Raw genomic sequence first — 17100 nt, 5'->3', positions numbered from 1 at the left:
TAATTCCCTGAAGAGTTGTACACATCCTGTGGAAATGAGCCTTTATGTGCACTCTGTGTATTCTGATAGTGCTGCTCCAGGAAATGGTTACTGATTTCTTGCCTGGATTGTAAGGGTATGAGGCAAGGGATTTGCCAGTACTCTCAGTTTAGGAAAGAGAGCCTCTTCTGTACTTGTGCTCAGGGGAAATCAGCACTGCTTAAACATGAGGTGCACTGCCCATTGCTGCTTAAGTTGGGAACTGCATAAGGCTGTAACTTTTTAGGTGGTCAGGACTGATAATTATTCTCGGGCATTTCAGTTACTCAGTTTACTATAGATGGGTAAATTATCACTTCCACCTTTTATGTGTTTTTTAATATGTATTTAAAGTCATACAATTTGGTTTAAGGGAAAGATAGTTGTCATACATAGGTTAGAAAGTTTTGATTAATTTTTTTCAACTCTAGTTATTTGTATTTTTTACATGGACTTTGTGAAAATACAGAGTAGATGGAGTATAGAGATGGTATTGTGATTAGTATATTAATATTTCTGTAGTGACATTAGTTAAGGACTTTGAGGTAAAGTTGCATGCATCAGTATAAAATCTAAATAATAATTTACCTTATACCAGCACTGTTTCATCTCATTAAATAGCCTAATTATAGGCTAATTATAATTAGATTTTCTCCTTAAACTTCTGTGTTTAGGGAGGCTCTGGTAATTCTCTTTGCAGAGACGTTCTGTGATGAAATCTCCCAAGTCTTGAAACATCTAAACTATCAAAAAACTGGTTTTTTTTTTTTTTTGTCTTATAATTGTCGACAAGTGGTGACTGATGGGTGGAATTGGCAGAAAAAAATTCTTGGAGAACTTCAGATGTATATTGAAGTCATAAAAGCAGTAACAAAAAGACTCAGTATTTCTGTAATGCCTAGTGATCAGAGAAGCTTGAAGAGGTTTAGTAATCAAATTAGTGTAGTCTCCTATGTTTGTGAGAAAATACTTAGATTTGAGCTAGGCTGTAATTTAATCATAAGCTTAGTTCATGACTTCACTGATGTCCCTTCATAAATTAGAAAACAAATGTTATATTGCCCCTTGGCTTGAATTCAGTTCCTAATTTCTCTAGTAGATGTGTTTTCAGTAACTTTTATATGCTTTTTGTATTTGTCACATGACAACAGAATCTGAGAATTGATTAATGGCAAATGAAAAACAAGCAACAGTGACGCTGTGTATAAAGCTGTCAGATGTATGAAGAAGTATAGTAAACCCATCTTCAATTAATTTTTTCCTCACTTTGTTTTTTATAGTGTTAGAGGTAAATGCGGATTAAAAACCCCACTGTATTGTGATAAAAATATTATTGTAAGCAATATTAACTTGATATATTAATGTTTCTTTGGGAATTTTTTTTTCATCAAGGCAAACAAGTTGTTACTGGTGGTGCCACTACTTCTTACCTTTGATTTTTATGAAAAGTTTTGCATCTGTGCGCCTAGATGAGAGCTCTAGGATTCTTAACAGATTCAGTAGGAGGCTCTAGGAGGCTTCTTAGTCCCATTTCCTCTTTCTTCTCCTTTCTTAAAAAAGGTTAAATATCTTGCAGAGGTGAGCTACCAGTGTAGCACATGACTGTACCTTTCACAGTGCAGCAAGTACTGCTTGGTTTCTTCTCGCTTGAAAAATATTCTTCATGATTAGTAAAAATAAAGGTAAGTTAGATTTCTCTGAGCAGATTTATATTGTTGCTTTCTGTTTCAGTGTGAGTACTGGGAACTCAGTTTCTGAATCTATAAAAAAACACAAGTGAAAGTTAGGTGAATGTTGAAAAAAATTTTTTTTCTGCCTTCTTGGAAGTAAAAATTTAAATAAACAAAAAGAAACTTTCATATAAAATGCATTGGAAGAATTTGCCTGGACTCTTGATACTTAGAGGATGATTGATAGCTGGGATTATGAAACCTTGTTGGAGTCATCTGGACAGTTTGACTACACTTCCAAGTTCTTATTTTTCAAGTGTGCTTTAGGTGATCAGTCATCTGCTTGTTTCCTGAGTCTGTTGTATAGATTTTGATGGTCCTACAAGAAGAAAGTGGGAGGAGAAAGATAATGCTGATAAGCAGGCCTGGAGTTCCCTCTGAGCATGGCCGGTGGGTTTCGTTTTGAATGTTTAGATCGTGTATGATTAGTTCAAAACTGCTGATGTAGCTTCAGGTGATTACCAATTTACCTTCTGATTCAAGAGCTGAGACCTCTGTACTTGAGTTTTTTCCTTCTCTCTGTACCAGTGAAAAGGTTTTCTCTTCTGATGTGACACAGTGGATCTTAGAAGGACGTGGCAAAGGAATCATGTGGTCTTTGTTAGACCACAGATTAATGTTGTAAGTGGAATACCTCAGGGATAATATGTAAGTTATTTTCTGTTGTCTGATGCATAAATTATGTTCTCTGTACAAAGCCACAGAGATGAATATTTTGGAATGTATTGTGTTCTTACACTTCTGTTGTTAGAGCATAATTATTTTAAAAAAAAGTGTCATAAAGTGGATCATAAGAGGTATGGTGAGGCTTCAGATATTTTAGACTTAATACAGCTGTTAAGTCAAGAAGCCCCTTTGCATTCTCTAGAGAGAAAATGTGCCATAAAAAGTGTAAACCAATGTGATTGAATGGTGAAGTGTGATGAGTCTCATGCAGGAGTTTGATCTTGCACAAAATAAATGGTTTAACCACATTAAACAGAAAGTTTTTTGAATTTAAAGAGAAAAATTTTACTATTAAGCCAAGATAAACTTTTACTGCAATTAAATAAAATCAAAATTAATTTGAATAAGACATATTTTTTTTCCTATAATAAAGCTGAACTGGTAGGGTGATAATGGGAAAATTTGGTGAATCTTAAGAAATTTCAAAATTCTTTCAAAGCTTAGAGTGTATTATCACTAAAAAAATAGAGTGGACCGGAACAAAATTGGAGGACCTCTACTCTTGTCAATTAGAGTACAGTAGATGAGTTACTTTACCCAGTAAAGATCTGATCAATGAACTTCGGGCCAGCAGTTTTTATATTGTGGCTTTTAACTTTAGGATCCTGAAATTACCTGGACAAACCAGTGTGGCATTCCTAACATTCAAATTCACGTACTGTGGAAGAAAGACTTTTTTTAAACAGTAAATTGTGTATAAACTGCTTGGATTGTAGGAAGACTACTTTTGTAGCACCCTTCTTTTTACCCTTGGCCGATTATTTAAATGGATGCACCTATGAAAACAGTTTCTTAAAGGCCATGGATGACGGATTGTCAGAGTCCTGAAAGAATAACTGCTTGAAATAGTTGGGTACTTGCAGAAATTGGAAAGTACCAAATTATGACAGCAGATAGTATTTTATGACTCATCTAAAATATCAAGCTTCAAAGGATAACCAGTCACTTTTAAGATAGATAAAGTTCCCCCGTGATTGCGTTATTTTCTTTCTAAAGTTCTGGGAATATTTTAGTATGTCATGACAATGCTTCTGGTTCTGACTTGACCGAAAATAATTGCTTTCCATCATCCTCAGTTTGATATCACTGTGGTGTTCAAAATTGGATGGCCTATATATAAGGTCACAGTTCTGTGTAATAAGTGGGTGTAGTGTAATTAATTTATCCTAGATCCCTCCCACCCCCATTAGAGGCATTTGTTGGGGATGGCTTCTCACAAATAATGAGCAATATTCATTTGAATTAACTTGCCTGTGTAGGTATTTCGAACAGGTGACTGCCTTCATTCTCCCATACTTAACTGTAGAAAAAGGAAAAGCCTTGGAGGGTTTTGTGTGTGTGATGAAGATGGTGGTAAAAAACAGTGAAGTAATATTATCATCATGTTCTGCTTCCTTTTAGATGAAACAGCTTTTTAATGCTGTTCAGCAAAATAAATTTTGATTCTTCGAGTTTCTGGTTTTATTCTGTTCTAAGGCTGTTAGAATTTTTTGAGTGAACTTTGACAAAGCTCAGAATAGCCTGCCATAGGGTAAGAAATTAGTCTTGGCTGTGTTTCCCCCTCTTTTTTGCTTTTGTGTTGTTTTGTTAGTTGGTTTTTTTTTTCTAATAAGAATGGTGATGTATTTTGTTTGTCAGAGATGGTCATTAATTGAGCCATGCATTATCAGTTAATTCCCAATCTATACATAGCTGTAAAAAATACGCATAGCTCTTCTTTTTCTGTACTACTTCTAAGAAAGATGCCAAATTTCACTTGATTTGGGGATTTGGTAACCAAATCTCTTCTTTCTGCATTGACAGTGGAGGTCACTTGAATATATAATGATTGGGTAACTACAGTTGTTTTTAGGTAAGTTTGGAGATGTCATAACCCATGAGACAGCTGTCTAAGCACGTTCTTTCTTCTATTAGTCTCCTGGGCATTTTTGCCTACATTAATTTCCAGTTGTTACTCTACCTGGCCAGAAGTGTCTAAAGAAAATGCTGTTAACCCACATCACAGCCAAAAGCAATTTCAAGTGCAAGAAACATCTAAGTGATGACCTTGATCCCTGGCAGTGATGTCCAATATGTCTTTTGGATCTACTTTGAAACACTAAAACTGCTTTTTTGGAATTATCTAGTAAGAGGTATAAAATAAAAACTCCATTATGCTTTGTTAGCATAGGTCACTCTGCAGGTAGTAATGGAACGGCCTGTAACCCTGGGATAGCTGATTTACCTGGACCTTAAAAATTGTATGATTTCCTTTCAGTTGTTGGGTATATTTTTTACTCTTTTTAGAAGAAAACTAAATGGTAAATTAATGTTTCCTATAAGTTGTAAGTATGGCTGTTCAAAGTCCCACCCCATAAGTGGGTGGCAGGAGTGCTCACTTAAACTGTTGGGAGGGGCTTGGAGTTTTTTCATGCCTGCTACTAAAAATACTCAGTACCTGCTTTTAGTTTAACGAGGTTTTCTTTCTACTTATTCATGAAAATAGCGTGTTTGTTCTTACTTTTATGCATAACTAGTGATACAGTTTGTTATTTGTGGTATTTAGTAGCAAAATGCTCAATGTTTAAATGAGGAGAGCAAAATGCTTCTACGTTGATTGGTGACCTGATTGCTTTCCAGTTCATTGTGTTTGGTGTCTCATGTAATAGGATCAAAACACAACTTTTCCTGTCTAGAAGGGGAATGAACTGTAGGTTTAGGCACTTGAAACATCTCTGCATGTTCTTATGTTAATTGCCAAATTTCAGAAGTGTTAGAGAATTTAGGAAATCAGATGAAGACTTGCTACCATCTCATACTTTAGAGATACCTTGTACATGCCCCTTCATCATCCTGAGGAAATCAAATGTAATTCCACAATGCTTGTTCTGAAGTCCATTTTACACTGGGGGCTTGTTAGTTTTTTCTTGGCAATCTAGTGTTTGGCAAGGATAAGCATGTTAAAATATGTTGATCTCAAAACTTAGGCTTTTGTAGACTTCAGCTAAAATACTACACTTGGGGGTATGAGAGGAGTGTATTTAGTAGGCACTGTATGTGCTTCATTGCAAATGAATGTTGTGTGTTCTTGTAATTTTGACATCTTGGAAGGAGTTTGCAATTACTCATCATGTAAGTACTGAAGTTATTGGGCTATTTTACTTCACTTACCTAGTCACTTGCGGAAAGCCTTGTCTGTATTAGTGTGTAAAAGTGCATTAGTTTTGTAATCTGAATAGCTGAGGTGCTTTTTACATCTCCTGTACTTGGCTGAGTGTTCTGCCTTGTGCACTAAGAGAAGTGGGAGAATGGTAGTAACCAGCAATCCTTGTGCTTGTGCAACTCAAGCAGATTGTAGCTTTGCTCTACGATTAAAAATTGCTACTGATTTTTTTTATTTTAATAATTAAAAAATAACTTTTAAAAGCGACACCAAAACACTTATAATATCTTCTAATGGCAATCTATTAAAATAAGATGGAAAGTTTTTCGTTATTGTGAATCATTAGAATGAATTTTGCTTTAAAAAATACTGAATGGAAGTTAAGATATTAAGCAGTTGGGGTTCTTTTTAAAGTACAAAGTAAAAGTGGACAATGCTGTCTAAGACCTGCTTGAAAAATTCTGTAACTAGGTTTTTGTTGAAAGGTGTATAGCAATTGGGCTTTGACAATGTAAGGCAGTAAGCAGATGCACTTCATGTTTGGTAAATCTGCCATAAAGTGAGTCTGTGTCATCTCCCTGAATATGCTGTGGGCTTTAATCACTAATTTGAATGATAATATTTTTTGTCAGTTTGTAATATTTTTCAATTCAGTCATTATGATCATCACAGTCTTAAAAGAAGCGTATTTGAAGTTAACTTTTAAAGAGGATTGAAATTCAATGTTTTCCTTTTGCTAGTGTAAAACAAAACTAATGAAATAATTGTGGCAGATACAGGTGAGAAATTCTTTATTAAAATTAACGTGATGTAAAATTGCCTGGTTTTAAAATGAACTGACTGAGTCTCCTGCATGTTTTGTTTTGTTTTTGGCAGGGTTTGTGGATGCACTTAGATGTTTGCAATGAGCACTGTGGCTGGCATGCCCCAGTGTTTTGGATACCAATGCATAGGACTCCGTAGTAATCGAATTTATCAGAAACGAACGTCATGAGCATAGTGATCCCATTGGGGGTTGAAACAGCAGATACTTCTTATTTGGAAATGGCTGCAGGCTCAGAGTAAGTATATGAACATGATTTGTAAGTTTACTTACGTATTTTAAAATTATTTTTATCTTTTCCTTCTGAGTATTCTTTGAACACAGTTGGAGAGAACTTAGGAGTGTCCTTAGTTTTGTTGAATTGTTAATTACTTATATTAATAACTATCACTTTATTCTTAAGTTAGTTTCTTCATCTTCAGAGGGAGCAAAGCAGAGAAGCTAAGTCTTACTGCAGATGCATGTTTTTCTTGCTCATCAGACTGAGAAATAAAGATACTGCTTGTTTTGTTTTTTCATGCCTAAAGTACTTGACATTTGTTTCCTTTTTAATTGTGTAAAAAATATTTTTGACTTTGCATGTTAGAAAGGTAATGTTGTGTGTTAAACTGCAAAACAGTGGTAATAATTGAGACAAGGGTGCCTTTATTTATGAAAATTGAAGGCCTAGCTTAATTAGTTAATACTATGTCTTCACAAAGTTATTTCTAATCGGAAACCTAATAGAAATTCACTTGTTATTCATTTACTTAGTAAGTGTGTATAAAGAGTTAAAAGAGCCAAAGAAATCCTGAATTCAATAAACTCTGCTTTGCATGAAATAAATGTAGTGAATTTCTGCGTTTTGGGGGACTGGGAGGATGACTTGTGGATTTTTCTGTTAGTTTGTTTTGTGGGAGGTTTTTTTGTGTTATGATGGTTCTGCCACACATCCCCCATCCCCTCCCCCGAGTATTGATGGGCCAGAGTTTAGGTACTGATGGGCTACACTTTAGGTATTGTTGAACACTGATTGTTGTTTTTGCATTAGTAGAGTGCATGATTGGCGAGGTTTTGTGGGGAAGAGTTGGGTGTCAAATGATGCTAAAGATCAGGATAGTTCCTGTAAGCCACAGACAGTCTCGTATAGTTCTTGCCATATATGCGAACATATGAAAAAAACAACATGAATTTCTTAACAGAAATGTGAAATTCATCATTTTTATTGAATTGGGTTTTGGTGCGTTTTTTTTTTTTTTGCCACTTGAGATGGTGTTACTCTTATCCTTCCTCTGAGCCTTTCTGTAGTAATGTTAAAGGCTCCCTATCTGTGGTTGCCACAAACATACATTTGCTTGCATTAGATACTGAAAAAATGGGTTAGAGTTCTAGTTTACATACATGCTTGAGATTTTCTTATAAAACATTTGAACAGGTGTATTGGATAACACAAGTTTCAATAGCTTGCACTCAATCTTTGCTTGAGAGCATGTGCTAAGCAGTATTAATTTGTTTAAGAAGCGTTTTTCTTCCAAACTTTGAAGGAAAATTTGAACAGAACTCTTTAACAGCTTTTAAAATGGATATTTCTCTCCTGTGTTTCCAGATATATGTAAGGCTGGTCTAAGTTTGCACCATTTCTCTGAAGAGAATCAAGAATTTGCAGTTCAGGTTTTTGTCACATTAAATTTTTAATGTTTATCTCTTCATATCATGAATACTAATTACCTTGGTGCAGAAGCTTTTTAGCTTTAGTGAACTGTTCACAGCTCTTTTCATTATCTTTTCCTGTACTTTTATGTTTAGAGAAGGTCATGATTCCCGAGGTTGCTGACATTCCTTGCAGACACAGCATGCCACGCTGAAATGAAAATAAATAAATGTAGTTGTCAGTATAAACAAGATAGAGTTCACAGTGTGTTATTTGCTTGATACCGTGGCAGAACAGCCCAGTTAAGAACTGCTTTTCTTCACATGTTAAGTGACTGTTACCAGTTAGATTAATTCTTATCATCTCTGCTGTACTTACACTGAAATATGTGTAGTAGGTGCATGATTGGCTTATGCTGATTCAGGAGCCATGTCAGTGTTCAAAGAAGTATGACACGGAGGTGTGTCCCTAATCTACCAGTTGACACGGTCGTAAACCTTTTTATCACCATCTATATGATTTATATCTTTTTTTATGGTACATTTTCACTCCAGAGAGTAGCATGTTGTATATAGATTGTATTAATAACAGTCAGAGATGTTCTTTGAGCAAGTTCTGGGATTCTTCCACGAGGGAAAAGTTGGAATTTCTCCACTGTGAGTGGCAGATCTGGTATTGCTTCATCAGTTGCTGAAGCATGAGCAAACACAAGAATGGGGGAGTGGCAAACTCGATTATGCATGAGAAGGAGCCCAGGAAAATGCTCTTTGTTTAGTACCATCCCTGCTGAAAGATTCTGCCCTATGCTTTGAACCAAGGCATAAGCCTCTTGAAAAAGTGGATAGTTTATGTGATTAGTAGTTTCACATATTATTTTAATAATTGTAGCAAGTAGGTATGTAGAGAATAACTTATTAAAAGATTTAAACATCATAAAAATTGGATGAAATACTCCAGTTTCTTACATGTACTTAAGTGGGATCTCCAGATAGATGATCATAGTGCCACAGTAGTTAGAACACGTATTTGGCTTAAATTTGTAGATCTTACTGAAGATGAATATGTATGACTTTTTACTGGTAGCAGAACCAGCCATTTCAGAAGCTTCAAAATGTGCCTCCTGACTGCAGAGAGTACAAGTGTATCTTAGAGCACGAGTGTAAGCTACATATTGGGAAATGCCATTGATGGTACTGTTTTTCTGGTTGTAATATTTGTATATGTTTTTTAGAGGGAAGGCCTGTATAATAAATCTCACAGTCACAGTGTACAGATCACTGCATTCAGTTCAGTATCCCTAAGAAAAAATCATGAGCTTTGTTGTAGACTTACATACAGATGGTATCAGGGCAGCCTGTACTTGCAGGGCCTGCTACAAGGTGTTAAGGGAGCAGAACCAACTCCCTGGTAGAGAAGCAGTGCTTGTTTGTTGGGTAGGTATTGAAGCCTGACAGATGTGTTTGGATAGATGAAGTGGCATGCAAAATATATTGTATTCCCTTATCTACGATGACCTTCAGCCGGATAGTGCTCAGGTGTGCCGGTACAAATGGAAAACAAACCTGAACTTGAAAATCAGACCTTATCAACTGGCATGTGGCAGATTGATGTTGCTGAAGCATGTGTGAAAGCAGGAGGTTCCATTTGGAATTTTGACACATTTTCAGGAAGTAGTGTTAGTTAAGCGTTCATAGCCTAAAGCTTGAATACCCACTTGCCTTTGAATATTTTAGTTTTAATGAGATTTTGTTTCCCGTTTGAAGACCTGCATTCTGTAGAAGTCTTTAATAGCCCCAAATTCTAAAGACTGATCGTATATTGGTTATTAGTCAAAAATGGCATACTTTTAAAAAAAAAAAAATTAAATGGTCAGAAACAAAGGAGTATTTAAAAGGAACGGGTGGGGGAGATCACTTTTTAGCGAAGAATTGCTTCTAATCGTTGACAGTTGATTCCCTTAGTTTAGGTTAAGTGTAAGCTTGTAGGGACTGTTTTGGTAAGCTGCTCTCGTGTTGCCTTTATAATTTCTCACTAATGCCATCTGCTGACAATACACAGAAATGACCCAGAACATGAGTTGTTTCGCTTGCAGAGTGAACATCCTGTGGAGTTTTGTTTCTTAGGTTTTTTTAAATACAGACATCTCTCCTTTTTTAATTGATTTGATAAAATACTATGTTCCTGTTTGCAAGTTACAGGAATCATTGCAGCCCAGGAGCATTTTATTTTGTTCCTTGTGAATATTTTGCACAGTTTTTAATTGCTAACCACAGCACTTAGCAAGTATATATGATATTTTAGCAAAATAGGAGTCAGTTTATTACAGTAATGATTATTTATTTTAGGAAATAATATTAGTATTTTGGTCAGACTTCAGATACATTGTAATGCAAACACTTCAGTTTTGATGAATACCAAAAATAACATAAATATCTGCCTTTGTTGGACTCTGTAGTTGTTTGAGGTGAAGCTGAAAAATGTGGTATGACCAGAGGGCTGACAGGCTGAGTACCTCAATCTGTTACAGAACTGGTTTATGTCCAAAAATGCAAGCAAGGTAAAGCTTGTAGTGGTCTCACAGATGTGAACACTTACACTTTTCTTCCTGGAAACTTGCTTTTTGGGATGTCTGTAAGACTGCCCATGGTGAGACTGGAGGGGGGGGGGACAGGATGTGTAGAGTACAACAGTTTTGCCTTGCTGCCTGAGCCCTGCTCCTTGAACCTCCAAAAATTTAAAACCTAATTTTTAAATTAACTTGTATCTCATGCTTTAATCATCTGTACAGTTAAATGTTTTACCAAGAGACATTCCTTCACTAAATGTCCAATTCTGAGATGCCCCTTTCAAAAGAGGGATTTGACCTTTGAAAAAACGATAGTATAGAATGTGTGCTTTCTGTTTAAAGGTCATGCACATGGTGGGCGCAGCAGGGGTGATAAGGAATTCAGTGACCTGTCTGCCACAGTTACTTCTGTGTGTGGTTCCCTGGAGAAATGATACTTATTCTGTACTGCTTATGGGATCCTTATCACTTTTCTATTGACTGTAAAGGAAACCTGTGGTGGTTAATTTCTGGCTTCGTTGAATTCTCTGCCACCTCCTTCCCCACCCCAGTGTAGTGTAGTGGATAAATGGAACAACATCAGTTACGTTCAGAGCTCTAGTGAGCATCTGTTATAAATTAAAGTAGTATCTATGCCCCCCCAGATAAACTGATTTTGCTCTAAATTTGTATTTGTTACAACTCTTAATGAAATACTGAAATGCCTTTCTTTATCACCTGATTTTTCTCCCACTGTTTTTCTGGTTCTCCTTGTTCAAATAAAGCTGTGCTTTTAACTTATTAACCTTGTGATCTGAATCTGTTTTATGAGTATTTAAATAGTTAAAGATAGATATATGTATTTTGGTTTTGGAAGCCTAATGCTTCTGCTACCCACAACTCTTATATTAAATTTTATTATATTAAATTTTAATACTAAATATTAAACTTTGTTCTCTTAAGTGGTTTATAAATTGCTAGAGTAGGTAGAAATGGATTTTAGGGAGGAGGCTGTACTGTCTTGCCTCAGATTTTGCAAGAGATTTGGAGTATCTTTTCAATTTTTTTAGGTAGTAGATGAAATACACGACCTCTCTTTTTAGGGCACTTCCATTCTGGCATTTTCACTGCATATTCCTGTGCTAAAGTAGCTGGTATTTAGGTCATAGTAATACTTATTTTTAATGAAGGAAGTTCTCCTAAATTAATTGTGGCATTGCTGAAGGGTGGATTGTACCAGAATTCCCTGTGCCTGTCCTGTATCAGGAAGCCTTCCTGCTCTGAAAACTGAGTATTTCCCAACAAGACTGAGGCTGAGCATTGAAGGCAGAGTGGGTAAGAGTAACTCTGCTACCACTTGTCCCGTTCAGGAGATGGTGAAGAACAGCAGTAGAAGCACTGCAGTGGTCAAGACCCTCACGTATTGGAGAAGAACAACTTGACTTCTACCCTAGCCACGATGGAGGGTAGTTGATGCCTCATTCATTGGCATTTTGTTTGGCTTGATCCTCAGAAGGATTAACTGGGTGACAGATGTATGATTACCACACAAATGTGTTATGTTGGTGAAGGCAAATTGGCTGGAAAGGCACAGCTTTTTCATCTTTCGTGGTTTTCTTTAGTAATGGGTTTTATAAACCTGGCAAGTTCTGGGCTGCTTCTAGAAGCTAATTCCAGCAAACTCCAAATAAAATCATAGTTTCAAGTTGTGAAGTGGTATAAGAAAGTAAATGAGGATTTTTTGGGGTTTATGAGATAATGAAGAGAAGGTGTCAGAGTTAGTCTCAGGCTAGTCAGAAGTTGTACTTTTAATGTTAGTACTTCATATTATTTGTGCTCATGTGTTTGCTCACTCTCTAAAAAAGCAGCTGATGACGGTTGGAGACACTGATCTTTTAAAAAAGGGTGGTTTTTTTGCACTCCAGAAACTGAAGTCTTTACCTGCTAGTGCTTTTAACTAATTTTGGGGTTTTTTTAAACAATTCTGTCATGTAGTAATCCCCCGTGGGGAAAAGCTCATAAGAAGAAAGATGCTACCAAAACCTTTAGTAGAACACTTTCAAATATATGTCAAAATACTATATTTAGTTTTGAGAAAGCTAGTAATTAGTTATATTTTTACAAAAAAAATGTTACCAACACATATAAGTTGCTGGTGTCCTTCAAATCAAACTAGTATGGCTTCATGGCATATCAAAGCCTCTATTGAATATTGTCTAAGAAAAAAAAATATGAGTATCTGTTCTTTTTCAGAAATACCAACTTTGTTTTCAAAATCAGCTCCAGGAATTAGTAAAATATATGTGATAGGAAATAGACTTCACTTGTAATAAAAATAAAATTAGTAAAGTGAACCAGACCTGCTTTGTGATGGGAGTCAAAAGCCTCTTCAGTTTTAGATGTTGATATTTTGTCGTGCCTTTCAGTGTATAAAACTAACAAACAAACAAACACTTGAGGTAACCTGAATTCATTTGTCCTACTGTGATTGAATTATATTGTGCAGTGAAAAAGCTGCAAATTCTCTCAGTCATGAAGAATATGCTTGCATGCACACATAAATGTGTAACTGCTGAAGAAAGATAATGAATGTGTAATTTCTTGTGCTCAAATTGTGTCTGTTCCTGTTTTAGTATCCTTTATCTTTCCTGTCTTTCATATTGTGGTTTAGTGTATAGGAAACGTAGTTTGTATGTTGAAGAAGGCACTGCCTTTGATTACAGAAACTTTTCTCACAAATTGTTAGCACTTCTTTTCTTTCTATTCAAAGATAAGTCTTTAGAAACTATCTTGTTTCAATAGATTTGCCCTAGTTAGGATTTCTGCTTGTGGAAGCAGTAGGGGAGGGTGATGCCCTCTCACTGCCGCTGTGTGTCACTGCAGGGCTCTATCCGTGAGCAATGCTTGGAATTACAGCTTCAGTCCTCAGTCAGAATTCCTTTCTGCAGATTCTATTAGTGCTCAGCGTGGTTTTTTGTTTTTTTTTTTCCCCTGTTACCACTCTTGGTTTGTTTGGTTGTTTGGTTGGGTTTTTTTGAATGAGGGGGTTACCGGGAGGGTGCAAGTTTGTTCCTGCCCCTATATGTACCTTCAAACAGAATCGGCAGGGAATTAATTAGAAGTTGTGCAGCAAAACCTCCGATTTATTAATATAAGTTACATGTTAATTACATTTGTTCTTCATCTGTCTTTTGCCTTGCAGACCAGAATCTGTAGAAGCTAGCCCTGTGGTAGTTGAAAAATCGAACAGTTATCCGCACCAGTTGTATACCAGCAGCTCGCATTCACACAGTTACATTGGTTTGCCCTATGCAGTAAGTTTTGTGCTAAGTATTCTGTACAAAATGTATTATGTAAAATCAGCTGTTCTTAGGTGGAAAAACTGATTCGTGCTTATATTTCTATATCTTATTGGGAGCTGGGTAGGTTGACTAAAGATGATTAGAAGGAGATACAGAACATAGTGGACTTAAATGTTAAACAGTTAAGAAGTTAGAAAATTGAATAATGACAGAAATAAAATTTTAACCTTTTACTAAAAAAGAACTCTGAAGTTCTTTGCCAAGTGAATTCATACACTTGGGCTTGAATAACCATCAGTGTATGAGCATTTATGAGTTGTTACAACTTATCTTTTAACAAAAATCTAGGACCATAACTATGGTGCTCGGCCTCCTCCAACGCCTCCAGCTTCTCCTCCTCCATCAGTGCTTATAAGCAAGAATGAAGTAGGCATATTTACCACTCCCAACTTCGATGAAACCTCCAGTGCTACTACCATCAGTACGTCAGAGGATGGAAGCTATGGAACTGATATTACCAGATGCATTTGTGGCTTTACACATGACGATGGATATATGATCTGTTGTGACAAATGCAGGTAATGAATATTAAAATAATTCAAAAGGTAAAAATTACGTAAAACTTCAAGCTACACTGAAAGGAAGTGTAACTAAATGATGTTTTAATTATGTTGAGGGACAGGGAATTTCCTTCCATCAAAAAAGTGTTTGTAGGTTGTGTGATTTTCTAATAGGTAAGGTAGCTGATTAAGGCCAGTGAGTATTTTATACTTTATTCCAGTCTGTCTTGACTACTCCTTCTTTTGTTCATGCCTTTAAGTGTGCGCTGCAGCTTAATAAGGGCATATCTTTTTTCCCCTCTGGAAAGGATGTCTCTGGTATTTTGTCCAAGTTGTTTGTTACTATGATAAAACAAACACCAAGGGATCACTTCATCTGCATGTACTAATAAAGCATCTTGGTGAATTATGTGTATGTAGATCAGGCAACTTGAAGGATGCAAAATAATATGAAAGAAACTTTTCAAATATAGGTTTCTCTGTGCGTGATCTTTCTGATAAGAACTCTTTGATTTTCAAAGGATATAGTTTAAGAATTTTTAGTAAGTATGAAAAGACTAACCTAGATTCTTACTGGAGAAGCTGAAGTTAAATGTTTAAAATTCTGTCATTATGCATAAGCACCTACTTGATCACAGTATAATAGAAGACTGCTATTAAATACTTGGAGTTGGAAAAATTAACAGAAGACAAATCTCATGTTTCTACTCAGTATTAGTCCCTATTTTTACCTTCGATATGCTAATGAGTGCTGCTGAATTTATTAGATCTTCATGTATTTATGATTGTTACAGCTAATTAAAGCACTAATTTGAGATCCATTTTTCTGTCTGCTTACGTAACAAGCTTGTTAGTAATTTCTCATGGTCCTTGATTCTGATAACCTTTGCCCCTTATTTTGAAACATATTAAGGTGTTCTCTCAGCAGTGCAGTTGTGGGCAGTCACTCTGTTTCCTTTGAAGAAGCAATTATCTGTGAGGAGTTGGAAAGAGCTGTGGTAAATCCACAAGTGGGAAGATAATGATTTTTGTCTCCCTAATCCTTCTAGCAATATGGGGATGAGCATAAACTACTGTTTTAGGTTAGCCTTCAGCAAGCAGCCTCTGTTCCCTGGCTGTGGGAATCAGTTAAAGCTCTTTCTGTGCTGCACAACAGTACTACCAGTTATGCCACGTGTATGTTTGATGTTCTGGTAAAATTTATAAGTAAATAAACCCATATCTTTATGTATATTTCTGTGTCTAAAAATAAAAGTACACATCTATTCCTAAAAGAAAATGGAATCCTTTTGTTTAAAAACAGAACACTTTTTGCTATGGAGAGCAGAAGTGTTGTTGCTGCAGATATTTGTCTGTCGTGTTCTCTATTGTGATAATTTACCATTTTATTTCTGCTGTTAAGAGGAATATTTCCAAGAGAGAAAATGGGTCAGCTGGCACACTGGTGGCAGAGATGGTGATTGAAATACAGTTTTAGGCAGTATTCAACTTGAGTAAAGATCAAAAATGATGAAAAAATAAAAAAAAAAGAACAGCTTCCTTTCTGTCTCTGTGTGTTGTGCACACAATTGTTAAAATTGTACTTAAAAGTTGAGGTTTACTTTTGTTTTTTTTCCCTTAAAGTGTCTGGCAGCACATTGACTGCATGGGGATTGACAGACAGCATATTCCTGACATATATCTGTGTGAGCGTTGTCAACCCAGGTGAGTAATTTGGTTTATTTTGAATTCTGCATTAAAGTGGATTGAGTAGAAAACAAAATTGGTCATTCTAACAACCAGCAGATAAAACAGACCATGTAGAATAGTCCTGACAATTCTGGTTAAAGAGCTGCATTTCTGATGCGGGCAGTCTTACCAACCTCCATTCCCTTGTGCACAGTAGTCACTGTTTCACTTCACTAGGCAGCAGGAGTGAAATGCTTATGAAAATTGCAGCGGTTCCTGGATCCTTTCTCAGGCAGGTCAGTACATAGGCAATCCATTCCATATTTCATTTCATGGCTGTTGTACATTATGAACTCTTAACAGCAGTGTTCTCAGGTTATGGCCATGTTCTAATAGGCTCCAGGGATCACTTGGAGGATTTCTTGCTCTGGAACGAGTACTTGCATGTGGTCTCCGTCTCCCCACTGCCCCCTCCTTATTCTCCACACCTTAAGTCATATGAAATGGCAAGGGTGGCTTTTTGTTCTGACTCTGGTAGGCAAGTTATACCTGACTGCCGTCATAGTTCCTGTCCTGCCATGTAGAGTATAAAATGCTGCTGTTGCTTATGTTGCAGATTGTTAATTAAACAGCAAAAAAAAAAAGTGTTCAGAAAATTTGAAATACCAGGAAATTGTTCTTTTCTTTCTGAGAAGTAATATGGGCCTCGTCATCATAGAATATTTGTTCAGTATTGTATTGTGATGATTGTTCTGAAGAATCTGCAGGAAAATGGTGTAATGCCTGCTTATCTGTAATCCCTGGACCAACTGTCAGTCTCTGTTCTGAGCTATCAAATTTTGTTTTGTTTTCAAGTGATTTGGGTACGTGTATGTGCCTTACATCAAAATGGAACGGAACAGTGCACAACTCGTGTTTTCTCAGTATCTGAATATTCACTTAGTTTACCGTTTATT

At 36.2% G+C, this 17100-nt stretch overlaps 1 protein-coding gene across 6 annotated transcripts in view; it reads left to right on the top strand.

Moving 5' to 3' along the window:
* Positions 1-17100, top strand: part of KMT2E (lysine methyltransferase 2E) — a 62199-nt gene that overhangs the window by 11565 nt on the left and 33534 nt on the right. For 5 of the 6 annotated variants that reach the window (XM_027890072.1, XM_027890069.1, XM_027890070.1 and 2 more), the window contains 4 exons: positions 6493-6677; positions 13817-13928; positions 14265-14494; positions 16100-16180. In XM_027890072.1, the coding sequence (XP_027745873.1) occupies positions 6607-6677; positions 13817-13928; positions 14265-14494; positions 16100-16180 (494 nt within the window). In that variant the 5' untranslated portion in view covers positions 6493-6606. Of the gene's footprint in view, positions 1-1578; positions 1701-6492; positions 6678-13816; positions 13929-14264; positions 14495-16099; positions 16181-17100 lie in introns of all 6 variants that reach the window. The other variant, XM_027890071.1, reaches the window with a different exon arrangement.

Source organism: Empidonax traillii, unplaced genomic scaffold (assembly GCF_003031625.1).
Source record: "Empidonax traillii isolate 1590-97213 ecotype Southwest subspecies unplaced genomic scaffold, ASM303162v1 scaffold277:size2070623, whole genome shotgun sequence".
NCBI classification, from domain to species: domain Eukaryota; kingdom Metazoa; phylum Chordata; class Aves; order Passeriformes; family Tyrannidae; genus Empidonax; species Empidonax traillii.
The sequence above is the reverse complement of the archived record's forward strand: the minus strand, read 5'-3'. Positions and strand labels throughout refer to the sequence as shown.